At 46.4% G+C, this 12521-nt stretch overlaps 1 protein-coding gene across 1 annotated transcript in view; it reads right to left on the bottom strand.

The window, feature by feature from the left end:
- gucy1a1 (guanylate cyclase 1 soluble subunit alpha 1) overlaps positions 1-12521 on the bottom strand; it is a 147795-nt gene that overhangs the window by 64056 nt on the left and 71218 nt on the right. The window contains exon 5 of the mRNA XM_070862476.1: positions 10000-10485. Coding sequence (XP_070718577.1) covers positions 10000-10485 — 486 coding nt within the window. The remainder of the gene's footprint in view (positions 1-9999; positions 10486-12521) is intronic.

The following is a 12521-nucleotide window of genomic DNA, read 5'->3' as shown; positions in this document are numbered from 1 at the left end:
TTTGCAGCGCGACAGCTCTAGAAAAAATGCAGGGAACTGCGCCAGCCCTTATACATGGCCTTCTTCGACCTTACAAAGGCCTTTGACCGCGAGGGTCTATGGAGCGTCCTCCTCCGTTTCGGATGCCCCCAAAAATTCATCACCATCCTCCACGACGACATGATCCTTACCAATGGATCCATCAGACTCAATCCACGTCCGGACCGGGGTCAAACAGGGCTGCGTCATCGCCCCAACCCTCTTCTCAAACTTTCTCGCTGCCATGCTCCACCTCATAGTCAACAAACTCCCCGCTGGAGTGGAACTAAACTACAGAACCAGTGGGAACCTGTTCAACTTGTGCCATCTCCAGGCCAGATCCAAGACCGTCCCAACCTCTGTCGTCGAGCTACAGTACACGGACGCCGCCTGCGACTGCGTACATAACAGAGGCTGCACTCCAGGACATAGTCGATGTATTTACTGAGCTGTTCAAAAGCATGGGCCTTACGCTAAACATCCATAAAACAAAGATCCTCCACCAGCCTGTCCTCACCGCAAATATAGAAACATAGAAACATAGAAAATAGGTGCAGGAGTAGGACATTCGGCCCTTCGAGCCTGCACCACCATTCAATATGATCATGGCTGATCATTCACGTCAGTACCCCTTTCCTGCTTTCTCTCGATACCCCTTGATCCCTTTAAGGCCCAACTCCTTCTTGAATATATCTGACGAACTGGCATCAACAACTCTCTGCGGAAGAGAATTCCACAGATTAACAACTCCCAGTCATCAAGATCCACGGCGTGGCTCTGACCACTTCCCATATCTCGGGAGCCTCCTATCAACAAGAGCAGGCATCGACGACGAGATCCAACACCGCCTCCACTGAGCCAGTGCAGCCTTTGGCTGCCTGAGGAAAAGAGTGTTTGAAGACCAGGCCCATGGTCTACAGGGCTGCTGTATTACCTGCCCTCCTGTATGGCTCAGATACATGGACCATGTACAGCAGACACATCAGGGTGCTGGAAAAATATCAACAATGATGTCGCCGCAAGATCCTACAAATCCCCTGGGAGGACAGACGCAACAACATCAGCGTCCTCATCCAGGCTAAAATCCCCAGCATTGAAGCACTGACCACACTCGATCAGCTCCGCTGGGCAGGCCACATAGTCCGCATGCCCAAAGCAAGTGCCCTACTCGAAGCTCCTTCACGGCAAAGGAGCCAAAGATGGGCAGTGAAAATGCTACAAGGACACCCTGAACCCTTCACTGATAAAGTGCTACATCCCCACTGACACCTGGGAGTCCCTGGCCCAAGACCACCCTAAGTGGAGGAAGTGCATCCGAAAGGGTACTGAGCACCTCGACTCTCAATGCCGAGAGCATGCAGAAATCAAGCGCAGACAGCGGAAAGAGCATGCGGCAAACCAGTCCCACTCATCCCTTCCCTCAACGACTATCTGTCCCACCTGTGACAGAGTCTGTGGCTCTCGTATTGAACTGTTCAGCCACCAAAGAACTCACTTCAGGAGTGGAAGTAAGTCTTGCTCAATTCCGAGGGACTGCCGATGATGATGACGTTCCTGGGACTCCTCAACTATTTCGGTAACTTTCTACCTGGGTTGAGCATGTTGTTAGAGCCTTTGCACATGTTGCTACGTAAGGGTGATGACTGGGTTTGGGCCAAATCTCAAGACACACCTTTTGAGAAGGCCAGGAACCTGCTATGTTCAAATAATTTACTTGTACACTGTGACCCATGTAAACGTTTAGTGCTAGCTTGTGACGCCTCATCGTACGGGGTCGGCTGTGTGTTACAGCAAGCCAATGTATCGGACAACCTCCCACCGGTTGCATACGCATCTAGAAGTCTGTCTGAGACTGAGAGAGCCTATAGTATGGTCGAGAAAGAGGCGAAAGCGCATGTGTAGATGGGGTTAAGCAAATGCACCAATACCTATTTGGACATCGGTTTGAGCTTGAAACTGACCACAAGCTGCTCATTTCGCTGTTTTCAGAGAGCAAAGTTATAAATACCAACGCTTCGTCCCGCATCCAAAGATGGGCACTAACATTATCCGCTTATGACTATGTTATCCGCCACAGACCAGGACTGAAAACTGTGCCGATGCTCTCAGCCGGCTACCATTACCCACCACTGGGGTTGAAATGGTGCAGCCCGCAGACTTGCTATTGGTCATGGATGCTTTTGAGAGCGAGGGATCACCCATCAAAGCCCGCCAGATCAGGATCTGGACCAGCCAAGATCCTGTGCTATCATTAGTAAAGAGTTGCGTCCTAAATGGGAACTGGTCGGCCACTCCCAGGGAAATGCAAGATGAAATTAAGCCGTTTCACCAACACAAAGATGAAATGTCCATCCAGTCGGATTGTCTCTTATGGGGTAATCAGGTGGTCAAGATGTACCTTTATTGCACGCATCCGTAATTTCTTGTTTGTTGCTGTCCCCAACCTCAATACTACTGTTTGGTGGTCCTTACACAACTCCCACTAACGTTTTCTGCACTTTGGTATTCCGCAGCTCTACCCATACAGGTGTCCTTTCGGAATTTGCTCAGCTGCCGCCATATTTCAGAGAAATGTGGAGAGTTTACTGAAGTCCGTCCCTAGAACCGTGGTGTTCCCAGACGACATTCTGGTCACAGGTCGTGACACTGCTGAACATCTGTATAACCTGGAAGAGGTTCTACGTCGCCTGGACAAATTGGGGCTCAGGTTGAAACGTTCAAAGTGCGTGTTTATGGCACTGGAAGTTGAATTCCTGGGAAGGAAGATTGCTGCAGATGGCATCAGACCTACGGACTTGAAGGCCCTGTCGTGAGTTACACCCTAAACCCAGTGGTCGCCTTTACTGAGCAGCATGTGCAGTGACTCTAATAATGTGCTCAATTTAGGTAAGAAATTACCGAAGTAATTGAGAAGACCAAGGAACGAACGCAGCTCCGTCACATTCTGGGGTCTGGGTGCATTTTTGATGGCCTCTGTTTTCGAGTCCGTAAGCCTGATGCCATCTGCAGCAATCTTCCTTCCCAAGAATTCGACTTCCAGTGCCATAAAGATGCACTTTGAACGTTTCAGCCTGAGCCCCACTTTGTCCAGACGACGTAGAACCTTTTCCAGGTTGTGCAGACCTGTGACCAGAATGTCATCTGGGAACACCACAGGTCTAGGGACGGACTTCAGTAAACTCTCCATGTTTCTCTGAAATATGGCTGCAGCCGAGCAAATTCCGAAAGGACGCCTGTTGTAAGTGAACAGCCCTTTATGCGTTTTGATGCACATAAGTTTCTTCGACGATTCGACAAGCTCCTGTGTCATATAGGCCAACATCAGGTCCAATTTGGTGACCAACTTTCCCCCGGCTAGCGTTGCAAACAGGTCACCAGCCTTTGGTAACGGGTACTGATCCTGTTTCGAAACTCGGTTGATCGTAACCTTGTAGTCTCCACAAATCCTGACAGTGCCATCACTCTTCATCACAGGAACAGTGTGACTAGCCCATTCGTTAAATTCGACCGGTGAAGTGACCCTTTCACGTTGGAGTCTGTCCAGTTTGATTTCGACCTTCTCCCTCATCATGTGCAGGACTGCCCGGGCTTTGTGATGGATGGGTCTTGCATCCGAGTCCACGTGGATCTGCACCTTGGCTCCCGTGAAGTTGCCGATGCCCGGTTCAAACAGCGAGGGAAATTTGCTCAGCACTTGAGCACACGAAGCGTCATCCACCAATGATAAAGCTTTAATATTGTTCCAGTTCCACTTTATTTTTTCGAGCCAACTCCTGCCGAATAGCTTTGGACCATTGCCTTGAATGATCCACAGCGATAATCATGAACCGCCCCATCATACGACATCTTGACTGCTGCACTGACAATCACTGGTATGAGCTCTTTGCTGTAGGTATGCAATTTTGCATTTACTGGACTCAGCTTGTGTTTCACAGCCTTGGTGTCCCACAGCTTTTCGAAAGTCCTCTGGCTCATAATTGACTGACTCGCACCCGTGCCTAATTCCATAGATACCGGCACGCCATTCTATTTTACTTCAATCATTATCGATTGACTCTTTATCAGGAACAAATGTACACTATAAACTTCCTCCTCGGGTATCTCGGGTTGTATTGCCGGATCCGCTCCGGATCGGTCATCATCATCCACGTGGTGTATCGCAGCACGCTGAAGATGCCCTATTTTCGCACAGCCTCTACAAAAATACTGTCTGAAACGTCACTGATGAGGCCGATGATTACCCCCATAACGCCAACAGGGTGAAATCGGATTCGTGCCCAATGGCAGACTTCGAGCAGCTACAGGTTTCGCAAACAGTCGGGTAGGCCCTGCCAGGTGCAGCTTTGCCAACCGACGACACAATCTGGTGCCGTGGAGTTCCGACTCTGCGAGAATATCTGCTTTGTACTATCGACCGTGGTCAGGCAAGCCTGGGCGATCGTGATGGCCCTGCTCAGATCCAGCGTCTCCGCAGCCAGCAGCTTCCGCAGGATCACCTCGTGGTTTATGTCTCTTACAAAGATGTTGCGCAGCATGTCTTCCAACACAGTTCCAAACTCACACGGCCCAGCGAGACGTCTCAGGTCAGCAACAAATTCCGCCACGTCCTGGCCCTCAGAACGGACATGCTTGTAAAAGTGATATCTCGAGATAACGATGCCTTCTTTAGGTTTGAGATGGTCCTGAATCAGAGCACATAATTCCTCATAGGTCTTTTCCATTGGACGTGCAAGTGAGAGCAGATTCTTTATGAAGCCATAAATTTTTGGACCACAAACCGAGAGGAACACCACCCTGCGCCTAACTGCGTCAGCATCTTCATCCATCTTGTTGGCCACGAAGTACTGGTCGCAGTGATCTGTAAAATCCTCCCAGTCTTCTCCCTCCACGAATTGCTCCAGGATGCCAACGGTGCTCATTTTTTTTTGTGCGTGAAAGTTCGTATTGTGCCTCGTCGCCAAATGTTGCGTATGCAATAACTCAATAGGCTTAGTACCGCGAACTCAATCAGGTGCAACCTGACTACTTTATTAGCTCTCAATGTGGGTATTAAACACGGAGGCTTTCTTTATAAACAAGGGCTGCGCATGTGTGCCTGTGGCCCAATGACCTCCAACGGTCGCTCCCCCTGATGGCAGGTAAACCCAAGCATACATACATTACACCTTCTGACTCAGAGACAAGGGTGCTACCAACTGAGCCACTGGCTGACCTGGAATTGCTTGATGACAACATTGGGAGCCTGAAATGGAAAGTTATGTTGATTGAGGGATAAATATTGGCCAGGACACAAGGGATAACTCCTCTGCTCCTCTTCGAGTGAAGGAAATCTCATAACCCAAGAATGTAAAACACAAGTAAATAGTGAAAATATTAGTTACTGTATATGCAATTTCCAACATTACTAATATACTGCAAAGCACATTGAACTGCTTGTGACTGTAAATCTACAGCAGGTTTAAATTACTGTCATAAACAGCATAGCATATTTGGTGAAACGTTTGAGAAAAAATTTCATGACATAAAACACACCACTGATATAGAGTATTTAATCTACCATATTTTATACCAAGAGTATTTAGAGTTGTCAGTCTTATAGTAATAGTGCGGAGTGCAGCGAGGGTTCAGAGTTTTAGATAACTTGTTTATAGGCTTTTTGACCACTTTAAAATGGAAAAACCGAAACTTGGGTTTTATTATCTATCAAGTTTATTTATTTTTAAGGCTCATTAAAACAAGTTTAACTTATTAATTCAAGCAAGTAAGGGCCTGACTCCAAATCAGAAAATCACAAGCCCAAGAGGACATTTGTTTGATTGCAGCTGAACCACCACATGGATCCTTGGTTCAGTGGGTAGCACTCACACCTCTGAGTCAGAATTGATTGTAGGTTCAAGTCCCACTCCAGGGACTTAAGCACATAATTCAGGCTGACACTCCAGTGCAGTACTGAGGGCTGCCACACTGTTGGAGATGTCGTTGTTCAAATGAAACATTAAACTCTCTCAGGTGGACATAAAAGATCATACGGCACTATTTCAAAAAAAGGGGGAGTTCTCCACAATGTCCTGCTAAAATTTATTCCTCTACCAATATCACCAAAAATGATTTATTTCATCATTATTTTGTTGCTGTTTGTGGGACTTGCTGTGTGCAAACTGGCTGATGTGTTTTCAACATAGTGCTTTGGGAGGCCTTGAGGATGTGAAAATACAGGTACAATGTCCCGAATCCGGAATTCCGAAAACCGGAATTGTCCGAAAACCGGACATTTTTGAGGCGGCCAAGATGGCGACATCGGGCAGCGAGGGATGACAGGCTGTCCGAGAATGGCTCATTAGACACTGATTCCAATGAATTAAACCGCAAATCACTGTTGCTCACCGCATCCCCATCATACCATCCCTCTGTCATGGAATATCACAGCGTCCTCCTGGGCACAAAGGTGAAATGAGAGCCGCCACAAAAGATTACACACAAAACTAATAATTTATCAAAAATCAATTGACACATACACTTACGATATGGACAACGTGGACCACTTTCCATACCTCGGGAGCCTATTATCAGCAAGGGCCGACATCGACGACAAGGTTCAATACCGCCTCCAGTGCGCCAGCGCAGCCTTCGGAAGAGAGTTTTCAAAGGTCAGGCCCTCAAATCTGGCACCAAACTTATGGTCTACAGGGCTGTAGTGATACCCGCCCTCCTGTATGGCTCAGAGACGTGGACCATGTACAGTAGACACCTCAAATCGCTGGAGAAATACCACCAACGATGCCTTCGCAAGATCCTGCTAATCCCCTGGGAGGATAGATGCACCAACATCGGTTTCTCGATCAGGCCAACATCCCCAGGATCGAAGCACTGACCACACTCGACCAGCTCCGTTGGGTAGGCCACATTGTCCGCATGCCCGACACAAGACTCCCAAAGCAAGCGCTCTACTCGGCAAGTGGGCCCCAGGTGGGCAGGGGAAACGTTTCAAGAACACCCTCAAAGCCTCCTTGATAAAGTGCAACATCCCCACCGACACCTAGGAGTTCCTGGCCAAAGACCGTGATAAATGGAGGAAGAGCATCCAGGACGGTGCTGAGCACATCGAGACTCGTTGCCGAGAGCATGCAGAAAACAAGCGCAGGCAGCGGAAGGAGCGTGAGGTAAACCAGACTCCCCATCCACCCTTTCCTCCAACGACTGTCTGTCCCACCTGCGACAGAGACTGTAATTCCCGTACTGGACTGTTCAGTCACCTGAGAACTCACTTTTGGAGTGGAAGAAAGTCTTCCTCGATTTCGAGGAACTGCCTAGGATGATGATGATGGTGAGTGTTCCTACGAAGTGCTCCCCCAGTGGCAGCAACATTGGAGGAAGGCTGCTGAGTTGCCTTGGGAGAGACAGCAGGGTCCTGCTCCACTGACCCACTGTCACTTCCCCGGGGTGTTATTTCAGCTTACCTAGCAATCTGTTGGAGCACAGATTGCTGGGCTGCTGCGACACCCTGCAAGTCCCAGCAGACACTGGTAAACCCAGTTACGATGGCAGCAGTTAGCTTGGGTGGCATCAAACTGAGACTTCATGAGAGCTTCCGCTGCAGCACTAAGATACTGGATTGCTTCCACCTGTGCTGCAATGACAGCCGCGACACCGCCAATCACACGCAGCACACGGTCTCTCCGAAAGTCTTCAATCATTTCCAGCCTAGAAATCCTGGGCTCCAAGCTCTGCGCAGAATCCTGTGCAACGTTGGAGGTGGACTCCTCCACACTCCTTGACATTGCCGAGATGCTCTCTGGCAAGCTTGCTATTGCACCTCGCAATTCAGTGTGCATGCCATCACCTTTCTATTGAAGGCTCCCCCATCGAGGTCCTCGTTGGAGTCCTGTGCTGCAGAATTCGCATCCGAACTTGCCCTCTGAGGAGCTGGTCCCCAAGCTACCCTTTCACCCTGGTATTGCTGCAGCCCTCTCGTGCTCGGTGCCTCACCCTGTGCAGATCCCGCTTCTACACTAGCCTCTAAAGTATGCACAGTACCAGTTTCTGAGCTGGTGTCTGCGAGCAACAGATGCAGTGATGCTGTGTCCTTTTCTTCTTCTTCTCCCCCCTCGCTCTCCTCCATCGCCTTGGGGTCAGGCCACTCGGGTGCTTAGTCTTGATTATCTGACAGCAAAAAGGCACAAGAGTCAGCTTATGGTGAAGGGAGGTCTACATGCGTATAGCATCAGCAGCTTGAAAGTGAGAAGAGATCGTGGGATGAGGGAGAAGTAGGATGTGAGAGGAAGGATTAGGAATGAGCATACTGTTGTTGTCCACAAGGGGTTCAACCTTGCCACTTGACACAGCCTCCAGTATCTGCTGTCCAATTATCTCCAGCACTCTCTCATTCAGCTGGGGTTGAGGTCCTGGATGACAGCTTGCCCCCACAGCGCCCCCCCACCTCCCCCCGCCCCCCACTCCCCCCCCCCCACCCGGCCTGTCTGCTGCTTCTCTCTCCAATTATGCATGACCTTGGCCTGCAAGAGAAAGAGAAGTGTGACAGTCAGTGTGGTGCAATGTGTTTGGGTGATGTGCCTTCCGTGGTCGAATAACTGTCAGTGTGTGCAAGGTGTGAGATTTAGGTATTAATTTTGCAGCAATGATAAGATTGTGAGTGTGAAGTGAAGCTATGATTGTGAGGTGTGAGTGGTAATAGGTAGAGATCATTGGTAGGTGAGTGATGGTGGGGTGTGGTGCATTGAGCAGTGTGTGAGGCTTGCGATGCAGATGGTGGGATATGGCATTTGCTGAAGCCTTCACTCACCTTGACTAGCTGTGTGAGGTCATTAAACTTCTTTCTGGACTGTAGACTGACCTTGGAACCACAGTGCTGGCCATCACATAGGCTGCTATCTCTTGCCATAGACTTTGAAAGGCATGTGGTGAGGGCTTCCTGCCAGTGTGTGGGAAGAGGCTAGCCCATCTCATCTCCACGGCCACAACCAGTGTTTCAATCACGTCAGAGAATCAGCGGGGGGTCTCTCCCTGTCTCTATGGCCACCAGCAATGCCTCAAGACCCACAACTGCGAATCTTCTGGCTCTCTCCCTGTGCTGAGGCTCAGCCATCACTTTGTAGTAGCGTCTGCTTCCAGATGCAGTTCCAACTGAGGTGAGGACAACGAGGTACTGTAGCATCAATTCACCTCCCCTTTAAGTACTGAATAAAGCCTGCGCCAAACACAACTGGGAATTAGACTTGACCTGATATTGGTTCACCTGTTGAACAGTAAGCTAAATTGAGTAGTGATTTTAGTGCTGAGATCAAGACTATAATCATGTTAATCATGAGGGCTGAGCATGAATTATGCGTGCGAACTAGATCATTTTGACCTGGCACCGCCGTTTTGTGCCCATATCTTATTTCTAAGCTTTTAATTGTCACCTGTTTTAGGTGGTACTTCCTGTACATGTTTTCCCCACCTGAGAAGTATATGCAATGTACAAAATGGATAGAGATTTGGAATAATCAACCTCTGGCCATTGTTCAAAATAGCTGGAACTGATTGGAAAATCTTGAAAAATGTATCCTACATATAGTCACACATTGCTATACAAAACAACCACACTTCTAGGTAATTCATTGGATTCTCATAATACGCCATGTAAGTATTCTTTCTTTCCTCACACCCTCATAAGGTCAATTATTTTCATGCAGGAAAGTATCTGTAGAACTTTTATAGCTTATTTATGTATTAGAGCCAGAAATAGTCCAAATTGGTTGATGAAATCATCAAACATTTCAGAGATCACATTATGTTTCTCAAGCCTTCAGATCTGCAAGCAAGATAAAAACTGAGAAAGTAATTGCCTTTCAAATCTGGAATATTTTCTGAATTTCAGTAATATTTTTAAGATCCACACCATACCATAAAAAAGCTTGTCACTCTGCTTAAAAATACAATACTTTAAAATAGAGACTACTTTGAATATCAGTCATACTTTACCTTGTACACATCCAACACTCCACAATGGCAATCAAACAAGGTGTACAGCTCATTCAGCATGGTGACGATCTGCATTGGTGAGCAACACGCACAGACTGAAGTGAAGCCTACAATATCTGAAAAAAGCATGGTGACATTGTCAAACTTCTTGGCTTGAACTGACTGTCCCTGCCACAACTGCTGGGCGACTTTCCCAGGAAATATAGTGAACAAAAGATCCACTGTCCTTTTCTTTTCCTCTTCAAGTGCCTGGTGAACCTTTTCGAGGGCACCTTTCAATTTACCCAGTCTTTTTTTCAATCCATCTTGCGCTTTGTGTTGCTCTCCAACAAGGATGACATCTCTTAATGCATTATAGATAGGGATATCGGAGAGGTACAAGCCACGTCCTGTGAACTCTTCGAGCTTATCTACACATGGTGATCCCAGAAACAAGATGCTGTTGGATTCAGACACATAAATCATTTGACCCTTGATGTCCATAACCTGTAGACGAATCACAGTATTTAAATGACAGATGGAATTATATGCAATAACAAAGTAGATCTACAACATTCCCTTGGTTTTCTACTGAAACCTATAACATTGCTGCACTAGAATTTCTGTAATTAGTGCAAAACAATTAGATGCAAGAATATAACAACAAAAGAAATAGGAGCAGGAATAGGCCATTTGGCCCCTCAAGCCTGCTCCGCCATTCAATATCATGGCTGATCTGATCATGGACTCAGTTCCACTTCACTGCCCACTCCCCATAACCCTTTACTCTCTTATCACTCAAAAATCTGTCTATCTTCGCCTTAAATATATTCAATGATCCAGCCTCCACAGTTCTCTGGGACAGAGAATTCCATAGATTTACAACCCTCTGAGAGAAGAAATTCTCCTCATCTCAGTTTTAAATAGGCGGCCCCTTATTCTAAGACTATGTCCCCTAGTTTTAGTTTCCCCTATGAGTGGAAATATCCTCTCTGCATCCACCTTGTCGAGCCCCCTCATTATCTTGTAAGTTTCAATAAGATCACCTCACATTCTTCTGAACTCCAGTGAGTATAGACCCAACCTACTCAACCTATCTTCATAAGTCAACCCCCCTCATCTCTGGAATCAACCTAGTGAACCTTCTCTGAACAACCTCTAATGCAAGTATATCCTTCCTTAAATGCAGAGACCAAAACTGTACGCAGTACTCCAGATGTGGCCTCGCCAATACCCTGTACAGTTGTAGCAGGACTTCTCTGCTTTTATACTCTATCCCCCTTCCAATAAAGACAAATATTCAATTTACCTTCCTGATTACTTGCTGTACCTGCATACTAACTTTTTGTGTTTCATGCACAAGGACCTCCAGGCCTCTCTGTACTGCAGCACTTCGCAATTTTTCTCCATTTAAAAATAATTTGCTTTTCTATTATTTCTGACAAAGTGGATAACCTCACATTTTCCCACATTATACTCCATCTGCCAAATTTTTGCCCACTCACTTAGCCTGTCTATATCCCTTTGCAGATTTATTGTGTCCTTCTCAAAATTTGCTTTCCCACCCATCTTTGTGTCATCAGCAAACTTGGCTTCATTACAATCAGTCCCTTCATCCAAGTCATTAATATAGATTGCAAATAGTTAAGGACCCAGCACCGATCCCTGCGACACCCTACGAGTCACTGTTTGCCAACCAGAAAATGATCCATTTATCCCGACTCTCTGTTTTCTGTTCGTTAGCCAATCCTCTATCCATGCTAATATATTACCCCCAACCCCGTGAGCTTTTATCTTGTGCAGTAACCTCTTATGTGGCACCTTATTAAATGCCTTCTTGAAATTCAAATACACCACATCCACTGGTTCCCCCTTTTCCACGCTGCTCATTACATCCTCAAAGAACTCCAGCAAATTTGTCAAACATGATTTCCCTTTCATAAAACCATTCGATAATACTAATAGCTCAGATTTTCTAGTCAAACTGCAGACGATGTAAAGGAAATTTAAAAATGTTTTCAGACAGTTCATTGGGCTTTTTATGAACTTTTTCTTTTTAATTTCATTCAGAAAAAATGCATATACAACATTCTTAGATTATAACAGTGACTATACTAAAATTGATGCAAAATGCTTTTGGGACATCCGGAAATTGTGAAATGCATTAAATATAATAATAATAACTTTTATTTATATAGCGCCTTTCATGTAGTAAAACGTCCCAAGGTGCAAATAAATGCAAGTCTTATTTGTTTTCTTTATATAAAATTTACATTTTGCTTTGTTGCACCGTCTTTTTATAAGAATAAATTGGCACATTAGATTGTTCTTATAGTTATGCACATGATGGGAATAAAAAACTGTTTGGGGACCAAGACACTAAGGCAATAATCTCTGGGTACTTAGCAAGTTTTGGCAATATGAAAGTCCCACATAGAGAGCGATCTTGAGAGGTTACTTCATTGCCCTTTGTGATACTTCAGGAGAAGGTTGTTGCCACGTATGACTCCATTCTGAGTTAGCGCAGTCTTTACTGCTGTGGA

Source organism: Pristiophorus japonicus, chromosome 2 (assembly GCF_044704955.1).
Source record: "Pristiophorus japonicus isolate sPriJap1 chromosome 2, sPriJap1.hap1, whole genome shotgun sequence".
NCBI classification, from domain to species: Eukaryota; Metazoa; Chordata; class Chondrichthyes; family Pristiophoridae; genus Pristiophorus; species Pristiophorus japonicus.
This window is presented reverse-complemented; position numbering and strand designations above follow the sequence as displayed.